General features: G+C 40.8%; 1 protein-coding gene across 7 annotated transcripts in view; it reads right to left on the reverse strand.

Moving 5' to 3' along the window:
* dlgap1a (discs, large (Drosophila) homolog-associated protein 1a) overlaps window positions 1–26,044 on the reverse strand; it is an 811,451-nt gene that overhangs the window by 61,093 nt on the left and 724,314 nt on the right. For all 7 annotated transcript variants that reach the window (XM_073043846.1, XM_073043853.1, XM_073043819.1 and 4 more), the window contains one exon: window positions 206–570. In XM_073043846.1, coding sequence (XP_072899947.1) covers window positions 206–570 — 365 coding nt within the window. The remainder of the gene's footprint in view (window positions 1–205; window positions 571–26,044) is intronic.

Below are 26,044 nucleotides of genomic sequence, written 5' to 3' on the forward strand. Positions count from 1 at the left end.
TCTGGGGTACAACCCAAGTTGACCTGAAGTCACTTCAAATATAGTTGTAGCTCACAAATTAAATTGGATGTTATTCTCATGATTAGCATCATAAAGAATCCTTCAAGGTACTTATATTTAAATTCTTCTCTCCATTGTTTTAATGCTAATCCATTTAAAAGTAACATCTACACCATCATTAATACAAGAACGAAAAGATACTCACCTGTATTCCAACAGAAGAACATTTGCTTTTCCGCAACACATCCCCTTTCAGTTCCTCGGCTGGCTGGATTCCCTTGTCATTTGCTGGTGTGTTGTCCATGTACTGTTGACTGTTAGATGGTCCATGAACCTGTGCATTTGCAGCTTCGATAGCAGCAGTTAAGGCTTTGACACTATCCAAACTTTCTGTGGAGTTACTTAATCCTGACTGGCTGTTCAGATCACCCCGCTGGGTATGTCCATCCAAATACGCATCCTGAGCAGATTCCGTGCTGCTCTGCGCAGTGATTGAGATGAATGGCTTAATTGTGGTCCGTGGTGGGACCGGTGGAGGATTTTTCTTATATGTAGTAATACACGACGACACTGGTTAAACAGACAAAAGCAGAATGTCAGATATCTTCTAAGCCCCAACAGTAAATGTAGTAGTATTTAGTGTCTTCATCAAACAATGGAAAATTAGTTAACTGTGACAAAGGTAAATATCTCTTCCCTTCTTGTTCAGTGAAAAGAACCTTGAAACATTTTAAAGGAAATCAAAATTATTTCATGTGACTCTTTTTATTGACCCCGATGCAAAAAAGCTTGTAAGTATGTGATCTGCCATTTTAAGAAATGTAAAGTAAATACATTAGGGTTAAGGTCATAGAATGCAGAAATATTGACAGTTACACCAGACATCACCATATGCAACATTTTATTAGTCTGTGGAAATAATCCAGTGAAAATGAGAAAGCTCTGGATAAAGGTTTGCATAGCTTGTTGTCTTGCACATCGGAGTGTCAGACACTCTGAGCCAATAGGCTGGTCCTGGACTTATTTCCACTTGGCATAATTTACTTATTATCATTTAATTATTTCTGGTTTTATTTTGCTATATTTCTACTCTATTATTGGTTGGTGCAACTGTAACGAAACCCAATTTCCCTCGGGATCAATAAAGTATGTCTGTCTGTCTGTCAGTCTGCTGGGTGTGGTCTTACATTGATTCTATTACAGTTCTTGGAATTACTGAGTATGCCTGTAAGAAAATGAATCTCAGGGTTGTAATTGGTGACATATATGAACTTTGATAATAAATTTACTTTGTGAAGGTGCGTTAAATCTAAAATTTAAATTATATGGTCGGCTGGTGCTAACCGTTTAACTTGTCAGGCTGTATGTCAACTTGTTTTTCGGTGCAGCAAACTATTTTCTCAGTGTAGCTGTTAAGTGAGTTATCAACATGTGATATAGTTGCTATAAGTATGTTAATTATCATTCCCATTCAAGACTGACCAACTGTAAACTTCAGGTGTCCAACACCAGACTGGTACTGTATTTCTCCCTTTGTACTTTCCTCAACTATCAAGGAACAAGGCCAGGAGTTTCAGCTAAAAGTCAGAGATAAGCAGTTATCCCAGGAGTGGCCAACAGTCACTCTCTGAACAAGTCATGTAACTTTCCTGTTAATATTTAAAAAGGAAATGTTGCAATGAGAAATGATGGCATTTGATGTGCGTTTGGTTCTGGATTGAAGTCAGCACTGAAATACTTATGCTGGAAAGCATCCAGTCAAATTTCCAAAGCAATGCAAAGTAACCTGGAATTAACAGTCACCGCGTTTCATTTCAATCCAAAGTATATTTTTAAAAGCTCTCTGTGTTATCCTAGACAACCTGATTAGATTTTACCCTTTACTCAACACAACTAACAATATATTAACTGGTGCTTATTACCGCCGTGTCTGTTATGGACTGAGGATCTGTAATTCAGAGATTCGGAAGTACTTTTATTATCGAAGAACATATAAATTAAGCAACATTGAGATTTGTCTGTTTACAGGCAGCTAAAAAGCAAGAAACCTGAAAGAACCCAATTATAAAAAAGAAAAACCAACACCCAATGCACAGCAAAAGAGAAAAAAACACAAATCATGCAAACAACAGAAGCAAGCAAATTGAATGAAAGGATTATGAACTCTGTTCCTCTCTTCAGATGCTCTCTGGCCTGCAGATCTCCAATAATTTCCAATTTATTTAATTTCTTATGGGAGTTTGCTTCACATAAATTAACTAATTCATTTTTGTTACACTGTTGTTACCATACTTTATGCATACTGTACACTCAATGGCCACTTTATTAGGTACACCTGCTTGTTAATGCAAATATCCAATCAGCCAATCATGTGGCAGCAACTCAACACAAAATCATGCAGTCGTGGTCAAGAGATTCCGTTGTTGTTCACACCAAACATTAGAATGAGGAAGAAATGTGACCCAAGTGATTTTGGCCGTGGAATGAATATTGGTACAAGATGAGGTGCCTTGAGTATCTTAGAAACTGCTGATCTCCTGGGAATTTCATGCACAACAGTCTGGAGTTTACAGAGAACAGTGCGAAAAACAAAAACATTTAGTGAACGTCAGTTCTGTGGCTGAAAATTCCTTGTTAATGAGAGGGGTCAGAGGAGAATGGTCAGATTGGTTCAAGTTGACAGGAAGGTGACAGCAACTCAAATAACCACGTGTTAAAATCGTGGTGTGCAGAAGAGCATCTCAGAGTGCACAACATATCGAACCCTCAAGTGGATGGACTATAGCAGCAGAAGAACACGCAGGGCTCCAGTTACTTCAAACCAAACTACAAACAATCAATTATATTGTAGAGGAAGGACTGTTATTATAAGGCATTTGACAGCTAAACCCCATATATTAGGGTTCTACAAATAGCAAATGAGATGAATGAAGTCAATCTCCTTTTTCGCAGTGGTATTGGTTGAGAACTGAATGTAGCAAAGTTATGGGGAGAATTCCCTGCTTTTCTTCAGATGGTCAGACTTCATCATTCAAATTTAACCTGTCAGATAGATAACAGACATGTTTAATATCTCTATGAAGAAGCAGTTTCATCAAAAAGGCAGCACACCTGTGCCAATACGTCAGCTTAGTTTCTGTGATCAGTCTCAGCGTTCTTCCACTGAACCAAAATATTAAATGGAGTATTTTTAAAATAAGTATTTATGAATTTAATAATAAAAGGGTTAATACATTGTTACATCTCACAAATAATCAATTGTTTAATATAGCTTTTTTACATTACTCAGCCTTCTTACAGCAGCAAAATCATTATTGTGAGGACGTGCAGAAAAATTGTTGGGAATTATAACTACTACACAGGAGGTCCATAGAACAAGCAAGAAGCCCAGGCTATTTTTAAGTTCAGGCATGGTGAGCTTCTTGCACAAATAGGCCGTTTAGAAACTGCCCAACCACTGCTTGAGTATTGAGGGAGTGAGTGAACAGCTTCTGGTCCCACAAAAACTAATCTCCTTCTTGTCTGTCAATGCCTCCACTTCTTGTGTGACAGGTTTTACTGAAAAGATTATGGCTGAGGGGCATTTTTCCAGGTATGGGATTTGAATGTCTATTAGCTTCTATATACATTGTTGAACCTTGATGTATATGTATTCATGGAGTGCCAACAAGGTGGAGAGAGGTAAAATTCCCCTTGAAGGATCAGTTTATTAACTTGCACTATACAATTTAATTTCGCAAAGTATAACATTTAAAATTTGCATTTGATCATACAAGGAATTAAAAAAAGACAGGCAATCCTGAGACTACCAGAAGTCACATGAACTGCTTCTTGGTAGGTCTGTAGATGGCTATTATTACTGAAGTGGTGTGGGGTGTCTTGTTTGTTTTTCCACTGCGAGACACTCATTATCCAGTACTTGTCCTAGAGCAGGAGGCTAGAGGGAACTGCACATTTGTTGTCAGCTGCAAATTAAACATTTCAGGGCAAAGAAATTGTAATTTTCAGTTAATGGAACATAAAATATTTAATTATATTAATGTTAGATCTCACATGTGCAGATCTATTCTGATCACAGAGAAAATGGAGAAAATTTCTGAAGCTAGCAGCAGCTGTTTGAGAAACTTTTGTAAAGGACATAGAAAGACTGAATGTATTTTACGACAAGGTCATGCATGTAATGGCAGGGAGTAAGAATGAGGCTGGAATTGGCTAGGTCAGTGCGAGGCCTGAATCATTTTATATCCCAGTCTCATTTTTATTCTGTAGTACTGTAGAAAGGGTTGAAAAGGGGCAACAGCTGTGTTAGGCCCGGCATGTGGGAACAGAAACAGACCATTTGACTTTCTGAGCTTCTCATTATATCATGGCTGATCATCTATCTCCCTACTATATTTCCCATACCTACTGATGTCTTTTGTGCTAAGAAAATTATTCCCTTCTTAAAATATTCAGTGACTTGCCTCTTCAGCACTCTGTTTTAGAAGATTTCAGATTTGCCACCTCTGAGAGAAAGAATTTCTCTTCCTCTCAGTCCTAGCCTAGTAATCCAGGTCTGTGATCCTCTCTGTTGTAATGTGAGTATTATTAAAAGTAAGTTAATATTAATCGGGAAGCTGTTGGTAATGAGAGGTGGGATCCGGGGTTGGTGGTGTTTTTACTTCCGCTCTTTTTACTCCCGGTATGCATTGTATATAGTTCCTCCACCCAGGCCACACGAGGTACCTGGAAGCCTCTGTATTGTAAATATCATTTGCCATCCCAGATAAAGATGTTCTGTTGGCTGTCAAATTGTCGACTGGTCTTTTTGTAAAGTAGAAGTTACCACATTCTCACCTTGTACACACATCCCAGCCAGATGAAGCACCCTCCCTGCATTAAGTCTGTCACAATTTTGAAAACTTTGCTTAGATCTCCTCATTAAGATTTAGTGTGAAGCACACCAAAGTTACTCAACTTAATCTGTTCTTGGTGTTGGTTCAAGTTCCGCAGCCTAGAATGTGTTAAATCTGGCCCAGTGGGCTGGAATGGATATTAGGTAAAGCCAAATGAGATCAAATGGATATTGGGTGAGAAGCACGAACATGCCAGGAACTTCTACATATTTAGTCCAATGGACTGCGGCATCAATGTGCTGAATGATATGTATGTAAAACAGTCCCCCATGTATCCAATCACAACTTGCTCCATAACCCTATAATTCATCTAAGGTCAGCTAAGAGAACAGGAGGGGCTAATGTAGTGTTACCTTACCATCCAACCCTCATCATTCCTGCAAACAAACTCATTGTACGTGCTGGTAGGATTAAAAATGAGTCTGTTGGAACTGATTTTTAAGGGTCTCTAAGATGCTGAAAGTTATAAGTATACCTGATCACGCTGGCCACACACAGATATGGTTATGTGTTAGTCAGTAATCATACAAAGTCTCAGTTCGTTTCTTGGCCCCAGAGCTAGGATGAACAGCTGCAGTCTGAAGCAAGTTATTACAAGTCTTTGCCCTGTGTGAGCTGCTTCTCCTTTCTGATGAGCTCCGATATATGCACCCCCCAGGCGTTTATAACCAGAGAGTATGACGGCTGCCTCACCTTGCTCAAAACACAGCTGCAGGCATCCAGACTTGTCAAATTCCTCTGAATTCCACTGACAGCTAAATCCAGTGTGCCTCATGTACACACAGCTTTTTCTCCCCCCAGCAATGCAAATGAATTTATAATGGTAGGTTTAAAATCCTTATCCACATCAATTGGAATAAGATACTACATAAACCAAAAAAAAGACTGCAGATGCTGAAACAGAGGGAAACAACTGGAATTGATGGAGATATTCAGCATGTCTAGATTCATCAGGTCAGAGAAAAAGAGTGGCAATTTCAGGTTAATGACGCTCCAACAGAGTAGTTTCTGATGATCTGTTGTGCTGAAGCCCCTTATTTTACTCCCTACACACTGATGACTGTGTGACCAGATTTTGCTCTAACTCCATTTACAAATTTTGTAGATGACACCACTGTGGGCCAGGTTTAAACAAGTACAAACCAGATTACAGCCAGGAGATGGAAAGCCTCGGGCACTGTGTGACGACAGTAACCACTTCCTCAATGTCAGCAAAACAAAAGAGTTGATCATTGCCTTCAGGAAGCTGGGCTGAGGGTATGCCATTGTCTGTATCGATGGTTGAGAGCTTCAATTTCCTCGGTGCAAATATCAACAACTACTTGTCATGGTCCAGCTAAAAAATGCTATGGCCAAGGAAGCACACCTGCACCTCTACTTCCTCAGAAAGCAAAGGAAATTTGGCATTCTTCTGATGACCATCACCAATTTTTACAGACCCACCATGGAAAGCATCCTATCCAAGTGCATCACAGACTGGTATGGCAGCAGCTCCATACAAGACCACAAGTAATTACAGAGTTATAGAAGTAACTACAGAGCTATAAACAAAGCCTGGTACATCAAGAAAGCAAGCCTCCCTGCCATTGTGTCTACACTTCCTGCTGCCTTCAGAGAACAACCAACATAATCAAGGACCCCTCCCAAACTGCTCACTATCTCTTCTCACCTCTCATTGCGCAGAACATACAAAAGGTTGAGAATATGATATGTACTACTACGCTCAAGGAAGCGTGTATCACAATTGAACAGATCTCTCATATGATTAAGATGATACTTTGATCTCTCATCTACCTCGGCATGGCTCTTGCACTTCGTCTTCCTGTACTACACATTTTCTGTAACTGTAACACTATGTTCTGTATTCTGCTTTGTTCCCTTTTGTACTTTCTCAATGTATTATGTATAGAATGATCCATCTGATCTGTTAGGTAAACAAACACTGTGCTTTTCACTGTGTCGTGGTATATGTGACAATAATTAACTACTTATCAATTAATTTTGCTATTTGACATATAAAGAAAGCATTCCTTAATATGTGCATGTTATGGCCAAAGAAATGCTTCCTCAAATTTGTGGATTCCATCCAGAAACCTATTGAAGATCATCTTCGCTATGCATCAACTTCAGGAAGAAGTCAGAGAGCGGCATCAACTGCATTCCTTTTTGGAATTTACGAAAAACCCTTCAATTTTATCAACATCTGAAGTGGGGCTGTGGAAAACCCATTTCAGATTTGTCTGTAGTTAGAATGTCAGTTGCATGATGCTAATTAAAGGGTCCACTACAAAACAGGTCCAAGCACAGCGGCGTTACTACTCTAGTTTGTTTTCAATCATTCTTTTACGATATTGTATCTCAACTTCAATAAGCTTCCTGATGGAGAGGATTTAGTTTGCCAGACAAAGAGGCAAAGCTTCAGACCACATCCCTTCCCATCAGAATCAAAGTCACACTAACCTCGGCACTGAGCAACAATATGCCAATGATGCTTGCCGGTTGCCAGCAGATGCCCAAAGTCAGAATTCCAAATCGTTGTTAACTGATTTACTGAATCGTGTGAGAGAATGGACATAATGCTAAACATCTGCTAAGCAGATTTCTACCAATTTCCCCCTGCCCTACAATGCCACCCACTGACAATAAAGGATCATAATGAGAGCCTGGAAAACGTGGACTCCTTCCCATATCTTGGAAGCCACAACTCAAGTAAGGGATGGAATTCAATACTGCCTCCAATAGAGCCTTTAGCCAAGTGAGAAAGTGTATGAAGATCAAGACCTCACATTTGGCAGAAATAACATGTTCTACCAGGCAGCAGTAATCGCCCCTCTCCTGTATACTTCACAAGCTTAGATCTCTAAGCACTGTGGAGATACCAGCAAAGCTGTTCTATCCTCCAAATGCGTTGATGTAAATTTCCTTTCCCAGGACAATATTTTCAACACTGAGGTGTTAATTACATTTAGTCACCTTTGTTGGGTTAGCCACATTGTTCATATCCCTGACCCCAAACTCCTCAGAAAGACAGGCTTCTTCATCTGCTTGTCCTGTTGCAGTATCATGCTGTTAAACTCAAGCATTGCATCATATAGTATGATTGACACTGCAGAATTGTTTCAGTGTTCAGCTAATAGAGTTTTTTTTAAATAAAGAAAGAACTTAAAGGCTTAAGTAAATAATCTTCATGTATGCCTGTAAGTGAATAATGCCGTCCATCACAGATGAGATCTTTGTATGGCAAAACATTACAGAAGGATGTGGGGTTGGTGTGGGCAGTGGAGTGGTGCTAATAATTCAGATACACTTTCAAATCCTCCCTGAAAACATGTATCTAACTTGCTGCCATGCAGAAATCACTGGTTCATGAATGCACAGAATGGAAAGGGGCATCAGGGAACCACATAAAAGCTCAGTGAAAGCTCTACCCAGCAAGTATTGTTGGTCCCACCTGTAGCTCAGTCTCCAGATCCCACCCATCAGCCAATTCAGAACTGGCAGCCACTCTGGACACTGAGGGACTGTAAAACAAGCATTCCAGAGATCAGTATCTAGCTGGAGAGATGGCAGAAGTAACAAACACCAGCTTATATCCCCCATGATTTGTTTTTCTTCAAGCAGCTTGTGGGAATCTCCTGATAATAGTAACTATTTTATCAACTATCAAAGAATCATCCTAATGATAACCTGAAACAAGCAATCATGTTTCATTTACCTGGACTTTGCAAAAAAAAAAAAATTTTCTCAGAAAAAACCTGGAATATAGGCAGATAGATCTGGCAACAAGAATACTAGGTGAAATCAAAATGCAAGTCTAGGTTTTGGAACAAATGTTCTAAAGTGATGTGGGAAGTATCCATACCCTATGATTTAATTAGAGGAAAACGCCAATCACTTAAGAAGGAAATCAGCAAACAAAAATTGCTCTTATTTCTGACGTAGTACGATGCACTCGCAGGCATATGCTTCTTATCCCCATATTGTCTGTATCTTAATAAAACATTGTTCTGTATCATTCTTATTAAACAATGCCAGTGATGGAACAGGGTGCAGCCATGGGACAAATGTTCTAATAATTTGACCCAAGTGGCTTCTCAGACGACAGAAAGAAGTGCAGAATCTGTTTCAATGATATGCTTCAGCAGTTAGATGACAAAGCAGTAAATGCTTTTCATCAGTTTCAGTTTGATTTCTGCCAGATGCATAATTTTGAAACACCGATGACCCCAAACTTCCAGACAGCATTGATAGCAAACACCAAAACTGACAAATTACACAAGAGCGCATTAGAACTACCACTCCCATCATGAGTCACAGAGCAGGAAATAACTTACAGGCAGAAAATTAGGATTTGTTTTCAAAATCTTCAATGGATCTGCTACCCACATGCTTTCAGAAATGCAGGTGGTGAAAAAATATCCTATCCCTGCTGTGTACGGTAGTTTATAACAGATACTAAACACGTTAACCATAATGGTATTGTTTAGCAAGTCTGTCCTAGAATTTTGTTCCTTCCATTTTATCAGCTCACTTTGCTAATCTGCAAAGGGTTGTTTGTAGAACAAACATCAAGGCAGCCGCTACTGCTGGAGGACAAGTTATACAGCTGCTTTCGAAACATCAATTACTCAGTCGCTAGGCAAGAAGAATCAGCTGTGCTGCAATTAAAAATGGCCAGACTAAAGGCAATTTAACAAAACACCCGACTGCCTTTGGTCTCCACCGGTTGAAGAAAGCAGCAACAAAAATCTCTACAAATCATTACTGTGGAGCACATTGACCTATTTTAATCTTAAATGGAGATACGTGTAGGACAAAGAAACTTTCTGGCATTAAGCTAAATAAACTTCCGTAATTATGCAGCAAGTCAATGTTGTTGATGGCAACAGAAAGATATCAACATCACTATGTCCCTCATTCATTTTTTCAATGTATAACTCCTCATTTATCTGTTATCTTTATGTGATACCGACTAACACTATAAGTTTTTAACAGTTTTCTTTTTAACACATGAAACCATGGCTAATGTAGTGGGCAGCATACTTGCAGATTAAGGTTGGGAAATTCTTCTGTGCTTGAAATCACGTGTTACAACAGGATTTTTGGAGGGTTGCTTGGGGTTGGGGATTGGTGAGGGGAATCATATCTATTTCTTGTGCCGTTTTCTGACACTGATTTTCTGCTGCACCCAAGGACCAAGGTGTTGCCTGCAGAAGAACAGTGTGTACGTATACCAAGGCTCTGTAGTCACCCACCATTCCAAAAATTGTAGAGTTGCAGAGGGGACGTAAAAGTCTGCAGGTGGTGGAATCTGGAGCAACACACCAAATTCTGGAGGAACTCAGCTTGTTAGGAAGCACTCATGGAAGGAAATGGACAGTTGATACTTTGGCGTGACATTTGTCAGGACTAGAAAGAAAGAGGGGAGATTGCCAGTTTGAAAAGGTGGGGGGAAGGGGGAGCTAGAGCTGGCAGGTGATATGTGGATGCTGGCTGTGGGGCAGGTGGGGTGAGAGGCAAGTGAGAGGGGAGGAATGCCCTGATACAAGAATCTGGGAGGTAACAGGTGAAAGGCTGAAAAAGATAGAATCAGATAGGACAGTGGACCATGGAATAAAGGGAGCTTGCACTGCCCAATTACACCCATGTAACCAAAACTTACTAACCTGTAGGTTGGAATGTGGGAAGAAGATGGAGGAGCTGGAGGAAACCCACGTGGTCACAGGAGAACAGACAATCTCCTTACAGGCAGTGGTGGGAATTGAACCTGCGTCACTGATGCTGTGATAGCATTATGCTACTGTGCCACTCGTACACTACCATGCCACTCATTATGCCACCCTGAGCAATGAAGGCCAGTATTTCATCTGACTTCTGAAGCACATTGGCTTCCTGCACTGCCACTTCAAGGTTCCTGTGTTCTGCAACACTCCCAGGAATTCTAACACTCGTGGTGAATGTTGTAGCCTTGGTAGTTTTCCTAAAGCTTAAACACAAGAGACTCCACAGACAATGGAAATCTTGAGCAATACACAGAAAATTCTGGAGGAACTCAGCAGGTCCGGCAGCATCCATGGAAAGGAATAAACAATAGATGTTTCTGGCTGAAATCCGTCATCAGCACTGGAAAGGAAGGCGGAAGAAGCCAGGATAAGAAGGCTGGTGGAAGGGGAAGGAGCACTAGCTAGATGGTGATAGCTGAAGCCAGCTGCAGTGTAGGTTGGTGGGTAGAGGAGGGAGAGATGAAATGAGAAGCTGGGATGTGACGTTGGAGGAGCCACATCTCATATTCCATGCATTCTAGGTACCCTGCAACCTGATGGCATGAACATCGATTTCTTTAACTTCCAGTAATTTCTTAACCCTCCCCCTTCCCTCTACTTCCACCATTTCCTATTTTGGCTCCTCCCTTGTCTCCTTTTCTCTCATGGTCTACTCTCCAGTCCTACACAATTCCTTCTTCTTCAGCCCTTTTGACCTTCTCCACTTATCACCTCCTAGTTTCTCACTTCATTTCCCCCTCCCCCACCCATCCACCTTCCCACTCATTTGGCTTCACTTATCACCTTCGAGTTTATACTCCTTCCTCCTCTCCCCACCTTCCATTCTTGCTTCTTGCCCCTTTCTTTCCAGTCCTGAGGAAGGATCTTGGCCTAAATCGTTGACTGTTTATTCCTTTCCATAGATGCTGCCTGACCTGCTGAGTTCCTCCAGCATTTTGTTAGCTTACTCTCTTGTTCTTGGGAAATCAGCATTCGGCATTATAACAAGAGGGATTTGTGAAAACAGCAAACATGGGAAACAGTCAGCAGATAAGGCAGCATTTATGAAAAGAGAAACTGTTATTATTACAGATGAAATACCCTGACAAAGGATCTTTGGATAACACATTAACTCTGTTCCTTTCTTCAAAGATGCTGCCCAACCATTTGAATGTTTCCAGGATTTTCTGTTTATATTTCAGATTTCCAGCTTTTGTAGATTTTGATCTTCAGTCTTGTGGAAATGTTGGGTCCAGTACTTTACTACAGTTTGCAGTGAAATTGTTGCACATATTTGAGGAAGGACATCCGTTTCTATTCAAAGACAATACCAGCTTTCAGCTTCAGGGTGCTTTCCAGAGTTTATATTTATTTAAGTCTCTTATAAATAAGATGTACAAAAAAAGATCCGTTAGAAGAACCTAATGCTATAAAATTACAAGAGCTTTGATTCATTTTTGTTTCTATCTGGTCTACTTCAATTTTTAGGGAAGCAAATAGAGATGAAATGCCGAAAGAGTAAAGGGATAGAGACCGAGAGAAGCTAGAAGTTCAATTGTTGTGTACGCAGACTATGTTGCAGGTTACTTTCCGGATTGAGAATAGTTTGAAAGTTGTAAAAATATATCAGTTGAGAATGCTTGTCTGACAATGCACATGCTATTTTCTCCAAAATCATGATTGCCTGCCTCTGCGACTTGTTGTTTTTTTTCTAGTGAAGGGTACATCTCAGAAGCCGGCCCAGCACAAGCAGCTGAGCTCTTTTATGTAAGATATAAAAAACAAAGTAAAATACAAATATAGTGTACTTTAACATCCATTGAGGCTCAGAACGCATGCCAGCCTCTCCAGGTACCAGTAACATTGCAAAGGATATCTAACAGCTCATTACATTTTCTTATCACTAGCATGCTAAAAAATGGTAGAATGCATACTTTTCCAAACCACAATATAAAAAAAAATTAGGTAGTTCAATTTTGATAAAAATGTTAAACATGTTCCTCTATTGCTGCCCTGTTCTTAGAATGGTTTACACGTAAGCTACTTCCTCCTTAGTTTTATACTTTTCATAAGGAAAGACTAATTCTGAAGATGCAAACTTGTTCCCTCAGATCTGAAAAAGCATCTCTTCTACAGTATCTATTCTATGAAATTTTGCAGCCCCCTCAGTCATAAATGACAATTACTATAAGAGAGTTTCCTGTCCTGTTATTTTGTTCTTGGTGAACTAAAGACTTGGGTACTTAAATACAGGTTGAGTACTCCTTCTCGGAAATTCCATAATCTGAAAACCTCCGATATCTTAAATTCTTTAGAATGCTGACATGATGTCATAAATCGAAAATCCCACAAGGTGCTGGGAAAATTCCCACAGGTCTCTGCGCATCAGAGACAGTTTTGAAAAGTAATATCATATAGGAAATGAACAAATGTTAAAGTGAAATAATAAAAATGCATGAAATGAAAAATGGAGATCTCGAATGCACATTGAAAGAATGGATTCTCCAGCATCGGAGTGAACATATAGCGCATAACGTTTAAGAGACGCGATGTAATGATGCAGCTCTATAAAACTCTAGTTAGGTCCCACTTGGAGTACTGTGTCCAGTTCTGGCTGCCTCAGTATAGGAAGGATGTGGAAGCATTGGAAAGGGTACAGAGGAGATTTACCAGGATGCTGCCTGGTTTAGAGAGTATGGATTATGATCAGATATTAAGGGAGCTAGGGCTTTACTCTTTAGAGAGAAGGAGGATGAGAGGAGACATGATAGAGGTGTACAAGATATTAAGAGGAATAGACAGAGTGGACAGCCAGCGCCTCTTCCCTAGGGCACCACTGCTCAGTACAAGAGGACGTGGCTTTAAGGTAAGGGGAGGGAAGCTCAAGGGGGATATTAGAGGAAGGCTTTCACTCAGAGAGTGGTTGGTGCGTGGAATACACTGCCTGAGTCAGTGGTGGAGGCAGATACACTAGTGAAGTTTAAGAGACTACTAGACAGGTATATGGAGGAATTTAAGGTGGGGGGTTATATGGGAGGCAGGGTTTGAGGGTCGGCACAACATTAACCATATAACAATCACAGCACGGAAACAGGCCATTCCGGCCCTCCTAGTCCGTGCTGAACTCTTAATCTCACCTAGTCCCACCTACCCGCACTCAGCCCATAACCCTCCACTCCTTTCCTGTCCATATACCTATCCAATTTTACCTTAAATGACACAACTGAACTGGCCTCTACTACTTCTACAGGAAGCTCATTCCACACAGCTATCACTCCCTGAGTAAAGAAATACTTCCTCGTGTTTCCCTTAAACTTTTGCCCCCTAACTCTCAAATCATGTCCTCTCGTTTGAATCTCCCCTACTCTCAATGGAAACAGCCTATTCACGTCAACTCTATCTATCCCTCTCAACATTTTAAATACCTCGATCAAATCCCCCCTCAACCTTCTACGCTCCAATGAATAGAGACCTAACTTGTTCAACCTTTCTCTGTAACTTAAGTGCTGAAACCCAGGTAACATCCTAGTAAATCGTCTCTGCACTCTCTCTAATTTATTGATATCTTTCCTATAATTTGGTGACCAGAACTGTACATAATATTCCAAATTTGGCCTTACCAATGCCTTGTACAATTTTAACATTACATCCCAACTTCTGTACTCAATGCTCTGATTTATAAAGGCCAGTGTTCCAAAAGCCTTCTTCACCACCCTATCTACATGAGACTCCACCTTCAGGGAACTATGCACTGTTATTCCTAGATCTCTCTGTTCCACTGCATTCCTCAATGCCCTACCATTTACCCTGTATGTTCTATTTGGATTATTCCTGCCAAAATGTAGAACCTCACACTTCTCAGCATTAAACTCCATCTGCCAACGTTCAGCCCATTCTTCTAACCGGCATAAATCTCCCTGCAAGCTTTGAAAACCCACCTCATTATCCACAACACCTCCTACCTTAGTATCATCAGCATACTTACTAATCCAATTTACCACCCCATCATCCAGATCATTTATGTATATTACAAACAACATTGGGCCCAAAACAGATCCCTGAGGCACCCCGCTAGTCACCGGCCTCCATCCCGATAAACAATTATCCACCACTACTCTCTGGCATCTCCCATCTAGCCACTGTTGAATCCATTTTATTACTCCAGCATTAATACCTAACGACTGAACCTTCTTAACTAACCTTCCATGTGGAACTTTGTCAAAGGCCTTGCTGAAGTCCATATAGACTACATCCACTGCCTTACCCTCGTCAACATTCCTCGTAACTACTTCAAAAAATTCAATAAGGTTTGTCAAACATGATCTTCCACGCACAAATCCATGCTGGCTACTCCTAATCAGATCCTGTCTATCCAGATAATTATAAATACTATCTCTAAGAATACTTTCCATTAATTTACCCACCACTGATGTCAAACTGACAGGTCTATAATTGCCAGGCTTACTTCTAGAACCCTTTTTAAACAATGGAACCACATGAGCAATACGCCAATCCTCCGGCACAATCCCCGTTTCTAATGACATCTGAAAGATCTCCATCAGAGCTCCTGCTATCTCTACACAAACTTCCCTCAAGGTCCTGGGGAATATCCGGTCAGGACCCGGAGATTTATCCACTTTTAAATTTCTTAAAAGTGCCAGTACTTCCACCTCTTTAATTGTCATAGGTTCCATAACTTCCTTACTTGTTTCCCACACCTTACACCATTCAATATCCTTCTCCTTAGTGAATACCGAAGAGATCGTTCAAAATCTCTCCCATCTCCCTCGGCTCCACACATAGCTGACCACCCTGATTCTCTAAGGGACCAATTTTATCCCTCACTATCCTCTTGCTTTTAATATAACTGTAGAAGCCTTTCGGATTTACTTCCACCTTATTTGCCAAACCAAACTCGTAACTTCTTTTAGCTTTTCTAATCTCTTTCTTAAGTTTCCTTTTACATTCTTTATATTCCTCGAGCAATTCCTTTACTCCATGCTGCCTATATCTATTGTAGACATCCCTCTTTTTTTGAACCAAGTTTCTAATATCCCTTGAAAACCATGGCGCTTTCAAACCTTTAACCTTTCCTTTCAACCAAACAGGAACATAAAGATTCTGTACCCTCATAATTTCACCCTTAAATGACCTCCATTTCTCTATTACATCCTTCCCATAAAACAACTTGACCCAATCCACTCTCTCAAAATCCCTGCGCATCTCCTCAAAGTTAGCCTTTCTCCAATCAAAAATCTCAACTCTAGGTCCAGTCCTGTCCTTCTCCATAATTATATTGAAGCTAATGCTATTGTGATCACTGGACCCGAAGTGCTCCCCAACACATACATCTGTCAGCTGACCTATCGCATTCCCTAACAGGAGATCCAACACTGCCCCATCTCTAGTCGGTACTTCTATGTATTGTTGCAAAAAGCTATCCTGCACACATTTCACAAACTCTAAACCATCCAGCCCTTTTACAGAATGAGCTTCCCAATCTATGTGTGGAAAATTAAAATCTCCCACAATCACCACCTTGTGTTTACTACAAATATCTGCTATCTCCTTACACATTTGCTCTTCCAACTCACGCTCCCCATTAGGTGGCCTATAATACACTCCTATCAGTGTTACTACACCTTTCCCATTCCTCAATTCCACCCAAATAGTCTCCCTAGAGGAGCTCTGTAATCTATCCTTCCAAAGCACCGCCATAAGATTTTCTCGGACAAGCAATGCAACACCTCCTCCTCTGGCCCCTCCTACTCTATCACACCTGAAGCAACTAAATCCAGGAATTGTGGGCTGAAGGGCCTGTAATGTGCTGTACTATTCTATAACGTTATGCTGATCAGAAAATCAGCCAAGATCCATAATGACAAACTAGAATTTGAAGGGAATTGTGAATATTCAGCAGGCTGATTGCAGAAACTTAAGAAAGGGTAAGGCATTACATTTTAAAGGCTTAAAAATTTTAAAGATAAAGTGTCTGCTGATCATGAAGCAGCAGAGAAGTTCACTGATGGGTTTGCAACAGAACAAGTTTAAAATGCTGAATTCTTTTAAATTTATGTAAGATATCAAAACAAAGTAAATTACTAATATAGTGTACAATAACCTTTTAATCAAAACAGGCAAAACAGCAGTGAAAGCCTGCTATTGTTTTTTGTTCAACAGCTGATTCAAGTATTCTCTCCTGATGCTACTGTGCTGTTTCTATTACCCTGCGCACATTAAATTTTCATCACTGGTATGTCATAACTTTTACTGGTATGTGCATATGTGCAAGGAACACGTGTAAGACAAAGATTTAATTCAGAGTTGGAAATGATGGTGATCCCAAGCTACTTCATTATATTTTCTAAAATCCAAAACTCTTCCAGCACCAAGGATTTCGGTTCGGTGTACTCAACTTGCATTGCCACAATCTATCAACAAATGCATCAACATATATCAACATCCACCAACAGCCCCAAGCCAGTCTATGACTTCATGTGAAATTCTTTGTAACTCCCAAAATCACATTTTACTAGATTAATTTTGGAGAACAATCAGTGACGTCAAATGAATGAATGGGTATTCAAGCCAAAGCAACAAATATAGATAACGATAATATGAAATATAGGCAGAAAATGCTGGGAATATTAGGCAAGTCAGAAAGTGTCTGTGGAGAGTGAAACTGAATTCTAAAATGTTAATTCCATTTTAACTTTGTTGTAATTTATGGAGGGTTCCGCCTTTGTTTACACTGACATGTGCTGCAGAGGTATAAAGCTTCCCTGTTTCTGTCTTTATTCCAGCAATCATTGTAAGAAGCTGTGTGGCTGCACACAAGGTCAGACATAGTCAGAGGATCAGTGGAATAGTGAGGGAGGAGAGGGTGATAACACTGATGGAAATGAAGTAGAATTAAACCTTTGAGGAGTGTAGATACGAGAAGGCTTCTAAATTATCATCTTCTTGTAGATTCAAAAAGGGTACTTGAGTAAGCGTAGTCAAGTCAGGGGATTTGAGAGTCAGATTTTATTGAAGTCAGAAATTTATTTATTTATTGAGATACAGCCAAGAATTGGCCCTTCCGTCCCTTTAAGCCGCACACCCAGCAATCTCCCAATTTAACCCTAGCCTAACCCTAGGGCCATTTACAATGACCAATTTATAATAATCTACCAACCAATATGTCTTTGGATTGGGAGGGAGGAAACCGGAGCACCCGGAAGAAATCCACTTTGTCACAGGGAGAACATACAAACGCCTTACAGACAGCGGCGTATGGGACGTAAAAAAAATACGGATGATTAATATCTAAAATAAAAACAGAAAATGCTAGAAATATTGAGTAGGTCTAACAACATCATGTTGGAGACCCCTTCATCAGTCCTTGGTATCAAGAAGAAGAGTGGGATTAAGTGGGAATGGAGGGTTGGGGGCTGAGTGGGAGTGCAAATAAAGGGTCTTGGGCATGACAGGAGAACCTTCTTCCACATAATGCATAATTTGCTAATAATTTTCGATCATTTCTGTTCTTATTTCAGTTTTCCAGCACCAGCAGATTTATTTATTTTCATCTGGCATAGAATGTGTTGTCATCAGAACAGATTCAACAGAGAGCAGACACAGTTCAATGAGCAGGACATCTTAAAGTAGTATAGATTTATGTTCCTTGATGTGTCACTTTCATGTGTCACATATATCTGCCTCCTCCTTCACTTTCTTTCTTTTGGCCTCATCTTTTTAAATAAGACAAGTTATTAGTGCATGATATTCCTGTTAAAGTTGATGTGGTAATGGTTGTGAGATGTAGGCCAAATATCTTTGACAAATATTCATGCAGAAATTGTACCTGTTCACATTCCTGGCTGTATTTCTCTGTCAGTGACTGCTAAATATGCTGCTGGCTCAGTTGCTGAAATTCTGTACTTATCTGGGTTTTGCATTTCTGTGAGAAAAGAATGTTCTGAAACATGAACTAAAGAATTTCTCATTTGAGAAATAAAGAGAAATAAGAGAATAGAAGAGAAATCTGGCTCAATCAGGAAGTTTGTGTATAAACACAAATTTCACAACTGGAAAAAACATTACGCTGAAGTGTTTGATCATCACCTCCCTGGAATGACGTGGTGTTACTCCTTCAAGATTGATCTCTGAAGCCTGCTGTTCTTACCTACATCCACCCCTTACCTCAAGTAATCCCCACCAATCCCCACCAACTTCTCAACTTCATTTTCAAACAATCTTTCCATCCTACCCACTCCTTCAATCCCAAACACAATATCCAAGAACAGTGCTGGTTCCTTCCCTTTCAAACCTGACATCCCAGTCCCTTTTCCTGCTTGCGGATACTCCATAACCACTCTCAATGTGCCATTCACCTGCCTTTGATCCTAGTCTGCAGGATGGTCAGTAATGCACTGTCAGAAAAAATGAAGTTAAGATTTCATTATTAACTCTTTTCATTACTCAAGATGTCCAAGAGTGTTCCATAGCTAAAGAAGAGATGGCTGGTCAGTTAAAGAGAAAATCAACAAATCCTCAACTGGAAATACTGTCACAGAAAACAAAATGTATGCGGACTTATGTACATGAACCAAACTCGGCCCTCATTTCTGGAGTTTTGTATAACTACAACCAACAAACCAGATCTATTTCGACCTGCCTGGTGCTGGTCAAAAGAAGTTGCAGTAAGTTGTGGATCTGCAAGAAATAGGCTGGATAAGTGAATGAAAATGATAATAGTGATGGTTTGGTGGCATTTTAATACACTGTTAGGACTTATCCTTTACTCTGCAACAATCTTACTCCATTACACACAGGATTGCAGGTATTTTCCAGTATCCTAGACACACCCCAAAATTTGATGATCGCATATTAGTAAGCAGTAAGAAAGAAGTGAAAACTGACAACTATCACAGCAGCACTCAAGCATCTCAAGGAAAAGAGTGATAATTAAGTACCACTCAATATGTCGCTTTGAAGTGAGATAAGAAGTTTGAAACCTTAAACCTTATTAAATGCTCCCAGTAGTTAGGAGATACAAAGTTCAAAGTAAATTTATTATCAAAGTACATATACGTCACCATGTACAACCCTGAGATTCATTTTCTTGCTGGCATACTCAGTAAATCCAAGAACTGATCCGAAACCAAGGAAAGACCACTCCTAACTGGGTGGACAAACAACCAATGTGCAAAGGACAACAAACTGCAGACACAAAATAAAAGGAAAATAAGCAATAACTACTGAGAACATGAGGTGGAGAGCCCTTGGAAATGTGTCCACAGGTTGTGGAAACAGTTCAGTGATGAGTGAAGTTATCCCTACTGGCTCAAGAAGTGTGGTGTAATCCTGATGAGAAATGGACATTACGTTACTCTGGAGATGATAGGACATAACATTTTGAACTAAGATGAATTGCTTGAAACTGAATGACTCATCAGTTACAATCACATAACCATTAACCATGTCTGCAAGAGGGTAGTTACATCTATGGCAGTAGACCAACAAAACATTGTTGACAATGAAATACAAGATACAAACAGGTTTATAAAGGAAATGACACTTGTTCATCTGCAAAAGATCATTACAGCTTATCGAGCAAAGTAATTTATAAAAAGTTACCTTAGTATAGGTACTCAACAATAAAAGATCAAAGGTAAATTCAACTCTAAGTACTGGTTTCATAATGAGAAGAAAAAATACATTTAAGTAGCATTCACTCCACACACCTGTACATTGAAATTCTGATCAGACTGAAGTCCTACAGTATAACAGAGTCAGAAAATGGAACACACACTGGTTCTTTCTTTGCCTACATTTTTAATAAAAATTTTCAATTTAAGGAAGGAAGACTTTAGTTGAATTTTTCACGTATCCTCCACAGAAAGAGTTTATAGTCGCTACTTGTGGAGAAATGCCAGTGAGAATCCCACACCTATTGCTCCTGCTGGTAACTTCAAAATCTAAACGAACTACATGGGTTAATATTAGAAAATTGAATGTGAAATGCAAGGTTAACCCATGTGCTCCCAACCCCCATTTGACCCAGTGGAGATGAGCATAAAATTTGCGCTGGCTGCTCATTATTAAGATTTTAGTGATCAACAAGAACAATGAATCTTAGCTGATAGACTCACATTTGTAAGTGGTCAGCAGTAGTTCATAGGCAACACGAGTGAATCTGCAGATGCTGGAAATAAATAAAAACACAAAATGCTGGCAGAACTCAGCAGGCCAGACAGCATCTATGGGAGGAGGTAGTGACAGCGTTTCGGGCCGAAACCCTTCATCAGGAGTGAAGTAACATGGGATGGTTGAGGGGGAGGTAAAAAGGGGGGGGGGGGGATAAAGTAGAGAGCTGGGAAGTGATAGGCTGGAGGGAAATGGGCTAGGGAGAAGGTGGAGAATTATGGGAAATAAAAAAGAAAGAAAGGTAGGGCTGGGGGGAGATTATAGTGAGGGGGGAAATAAGAGAGAGGAAGAGAACCAGACTAAAATAATAGATAGGGATGGAGTTAAGGGGGGGCAGGGGTATCAACAGAGGTCTGTGAGTTGGATGTTCATGCCGGCAGGTAGGAGGCTACCTAGGCAGGAGATAAGGTATTGCTCCATCGACCTTCGTGTGGCCTCATCTTGACGGTAGATAAACTGTATCCGGTGCTCCCGATGTGGCCATTTATACATTGGGGAGACCCGCCGCAGACTGGGAGACCGTTTCACTGAACAGCGGCGCTCAGTCCTCCAGCAGTGGCGGGATCACCCTGTGGTCACACACTTCAATTCCACAGACCACTCCCACTCCGACATGTCTGTCCATGGCCTCCTCAACTGTCAAGATGAGGCCACACGCAGGTCGATGGAGCAATACCTTATCTCCTGCCTAGGTAGCCTCCTACCTGCCAGCATGAACATCCAACTCACAGACCTCTGTTGATACCCCTGCCCCCCCTTACCCCCATCCCTATCTATTATTTTAGTCTGGTTCTCTTTCTCTCTCTTTTCCCCCCCCTCACTATAATCTCCCCCCAGCCCTACCTTTCTTTCTCTTTTATTTCCCATAATTCTCCACCTTCCCCCTAGCCCATTTCCCTCCAGCCTATCACTTCCCAGCTCTCTACTTTATTCCCCCCCCCCTCTTTTTACCTCCCCCTCGATCATCCCATGTTACTTCACTCCTGATGAAGGGTTTCGGCCCGAAACGTCGTCACTACCTCCTCCCATAGATGCTGTCTGGCCTGCTGAGTTCTGCCAGCATTTTGTGTTTTTATTTTTAGCAGTAATTCATAATGGGTTGCACTGCTGAATGGCAACCTGCATCTCTTAAAGAGATATCCTGTCTGGTGGAGGGGTGGGCAGGTGACCAGAACTGTAGGAGCTAACATATGGAAGTGAATGCAAGGGGTATAGTTCTAAACAGCTGGATGCGGTCCATTAAATGTTTAATGACCTAACACTTCTGATCAAGATCTATGCACAGAAGATGATCTTTAAGCATCATTCCATTTACTGTGCTTAGAGTATTCTGCACATGATAGGACAGTCAGGATTGTGTTGGAAAGAAGCAGAGGAGATTCTCCTGGTTGTTGCCTGGATTGGAGGACTTCAGTTTTGGGGAGAGATTGCACAGGTTGGGCTTGTTTTCCTTAAGCAAAGGATCAGGTATATAAAATTATAAACAGCTTAAGAGATAGATATTCAGATCTTATTGTTCTGATTGGAGTATCAAAGACAAGGAAGGTTTTAAATGTGATTTGAGGAGAATATTTGTAACTGGCGATACCTAGATGAGGAGGTGGAATCAGGTGCAATCACTACATTTGGTTATCACCTCATTGAAAGGCACTAAACCAAGCAAGGTATAGAAGGATATGGACCTAGTGAGACAGGCAGGATTAATGTAAGCACAAGAAATTCTGAAGATGCTGGAAATTCAAGCAACACGCACAAAATGTTGGAGGAACTCAGGTCAGACAGCATCTATGGAAAAGAATAGAGAGTCAACATTTTGGGCTGAAACTCTTCATCAGGACTGGAAAGGAAGGGGGATGATGCCAGAATGAAAAGGTGGGGGGAAAGGAAGGAGGATAGGTGAAGTCAGTTTGGTTGGAAAAGCAAAGGGCTGGAGAGAAAGGTATCTATTGGAGAGAAGAGTGGATCGTAGGAGAAAGGGAAGAAAGAAGGGACCCAGTGTAAGGTAATAGGCAGGTGAGAAGAGGCGAGAGGCCAGACAGGGGAAGTAAGGAGGGAAATTCCTTTTGCTCCTCCACCTTGAGGGTGGCCTCATTGTGGCATGAGAGGAGGCCATGGATTAATGTAGATGGACAGCATGAACATGGTGAGCCAAAGGACCCATTTCTATGCTGTTCGGTGCTGTTCTTTGACCATCTTTGGTGGATAGGGCAAGCTGCTGAGCACCATTCTCTCCCTTTCTCATTCTTCCCCATTATCCCCCCCCCCCATTGCTCTGTGTATCCCATTGTCATTTTACCCTTTACATTGCACTCCCAAGGGAATTGTAAATAAATTATTCATATCTGGGAATGAATTTGCTGAAGTCTTGAATTACAAGGCATCCTGTTTTTGGTCACACCACTCCCTGTGAGAAACTGAAACAGCAACTAGCACTTGTACTTTATCCCATCCAAAATAAACAAATAGAAAAATAAGTAACATACAGGTAATTAATAACCGGCTCCTTCATGCCACTAAACATTGGAATTATCCATATGAGTTGAACACATTCATCAGCTGACTCAAATTGGTGGTAGAAGCATCGAAACAGCAGTGGCCACAAGTTGAACATGATACACTGCCTATGTATATATTTCTGACATTTAAAACATTCACATACAAGTCATGTTATTCATTAAAATAAAGCAAATTGGTACCAATAAGTAATATACAATCAGATTTGGTTGTGCAAGAGGTCAAAATCTAAATTTCTGTTGTGTTCATTCCCAGCTTCCTGATTTGTTAGAGCCGTGTGTATGAGTGTGGTGTGGGGTGGGGTGATTGGAGGTTTATGTTTACAGCCAGTGTTGTGCCCTTCCCTGTATAAAGCTGTCTAGCAGTGAAACATCTCACCAGGAATTTCAGGACTTTAGTGTTTATTGTAGTAAGACAATGACTCCACTGTAAAATTACTATACTGATTCTCAAGCACAGTGAAGCCTCGGAGGTATAAAAGTATAAGCTTCCTTATTTCTTTCTCTTAGGTAGATTTCATTATTTACAAATAAAAATCTTACAATGCACATTCAGGATATCATGTATTTCTTAGCATCTTATGGCTTTAACAGTAAACTAGAATTATTTTGTTACTTTGAAGCATGCTTATTCCACATGCCCCGCCCTATACCACGGTTGTAAGCACTACACATAACTGGCTCAAACTCTGTATGACCAGCAACAACAAAGGTTCCAATTTTGCTGGTCTTGTGATCCACAGCTGCCTCCTCTGAGCCATTTTTGTGTACCTGGATGCATTAGTATGCATGGATGTGATTGTGATGGAACATTCAGTCCCACCAAAGATACCGAAAGCTAAAGTGGCCTTGCTCTCTTTTTGATATTTACACAGCGCAGTGGGTCATTTTAAGGTGTTCCGGAAAGAAGCATGGAATAGTACAGCAGAGTCCAGGCCCTTTGGCCCACAATGTTGTACAGATCTTTTAATCTGCTCCAAGATCACCTCCAGCCATGGACATCCAGGTAGAATGCGATCCATCTACTACCACTCTCTGCCTCCTGTGGGCAGGACAATTCCAAATCCATGCAGCCAGGCTTCCATGGATCTAATACCTCCTGACTTTCTGAATTAGCCTACCGTAGGGAACCTTGTTGAATGGCTTACTAAAACCCACATACACCACATCCTCTGCTCTATATTCATCAAGTTGTTTTGTCATTTCCTTGAAAAAGTTCATCAGGTTCTTAAGATATGAGCTGCCGTCACAAAGCCATTCTGACTATCCCTTATCAGGCTGTGTTTCTCCAAATGCTTGTAAATCCTTTTTCTAAGAATCCTCTCTAATCCAGTAGTTTGTCTACCACTGATGTCTATAATCCTGGGTCTATAATTTGCAGGGTTAACCCTACTACTTTTCTTGAACCAAGGAATAACATTTGCTATCTTCAGGTACTATTGTGGCCAAGCAAGGACACAAATATCATTACCAACAGTGCAGAAATTTCTTCCTTCACTTCCTGAGGTAATCTGGGGTATATCCCGCCTGTCCCTGCCGACTTATCTATCTTAATGATTTTTTTTAAAATTTCCAACACTGCCTCCTTCTTAACCTCATATCAGCCTTTTTACCTGACCTTACATTCATCAAGGTCCCTATCACTGAAGCAAAGTATTCATTAAAGACCTCCCCTACCTTCTTCAGATCCACGCATGTTTCTACTTTTAACCCTATCCTCACTTCAGTCATCCCCCTGTCCTTCACTATATGTGGAATGCCCTGGGGTTTTCCCCAATCCTACTTACCAATGACTTCCCTTCTAGTTCTCTTAAGTCTCTTCTTAACCTCCTTCCTGGTTACCTCACAATTCTCAAGACCCTCTTTGATCTTTGCTTCCTAAACCTTAGGTAGGCTTCCTGGTTCCTCTTGATAAATGCCCTACAGCTTTTGTCAACCATGGTTCCTTCAACACCCATCCTTTCCCCCTGCCCCAATGGGAAAAACCTATTCAGAACCCCATGCAAGTTCTCCCTAATCAACCTCCATATTTCTACTGTGCATTTCCCTGAGAATATCGGTTTCTAATTTATTCTCCAAAATTTTTGTCTAATAACATCATAAAAAGCCCTCCCCAATGAAATACTTTACCATACTGCCTGCTCTTATTTCTGTCTGAAGCTATGGTAAAGGTCAGGGAGTTATGGTTACTGTCTTCAAAATGCTCACACCACCAAGAGTTCTGTTGCCTGACTAGGTTCATTGCCTAGTACTAGATCTAGTATGGCTTCTCTTCTAGTTGGTTTGTCCACATATTGGATCGAGATTCACCTAACAAATTCTGCCTCATTTGACCTCTTGCACTAAGGAAATGCCAATTAATATAAGAGGAGTTGAACTCAACCATGACAACAACCCTGTTATTTTTGCACCTTTCCAAAATCTGCCTCCCAATCTGCTCCTCAGAGTCCCTGTTGCAATTTCTCTTAAGACATATTGCTCTCTGTGGTGAACTACATATACCTGTCTGGACATGCCCCCCCGCTGACTGCTCCCGTGGCTCCTCCCACAGACCTCGGTATAAAGGCGATTGGGGCCTGAGCCCTGCCCTCAGTCTCCAGGACGTAGCATGGTGGTCAATTGCTGCTTGTTCTTTCTTCCAGTCAATAAAAGCCGATATCTCGCCTCACGTCTCAGAGAGTTA

The sequence above is a fragment of the Hemitrygon akajei genome, chromosome 1 (genome assembly GCF_048418815.1).
Source record: "Hemitrygon akajei chromosome 1, sHemAka1.3, whole genome shotgun sequence".
Lineage (NCBI taxonomy): Eukaryota > Metazoa > Chordata > Chondrichthyes > Myliobatiformes > Dasyatidae > Hemitrygon > Hemitrygon akajei.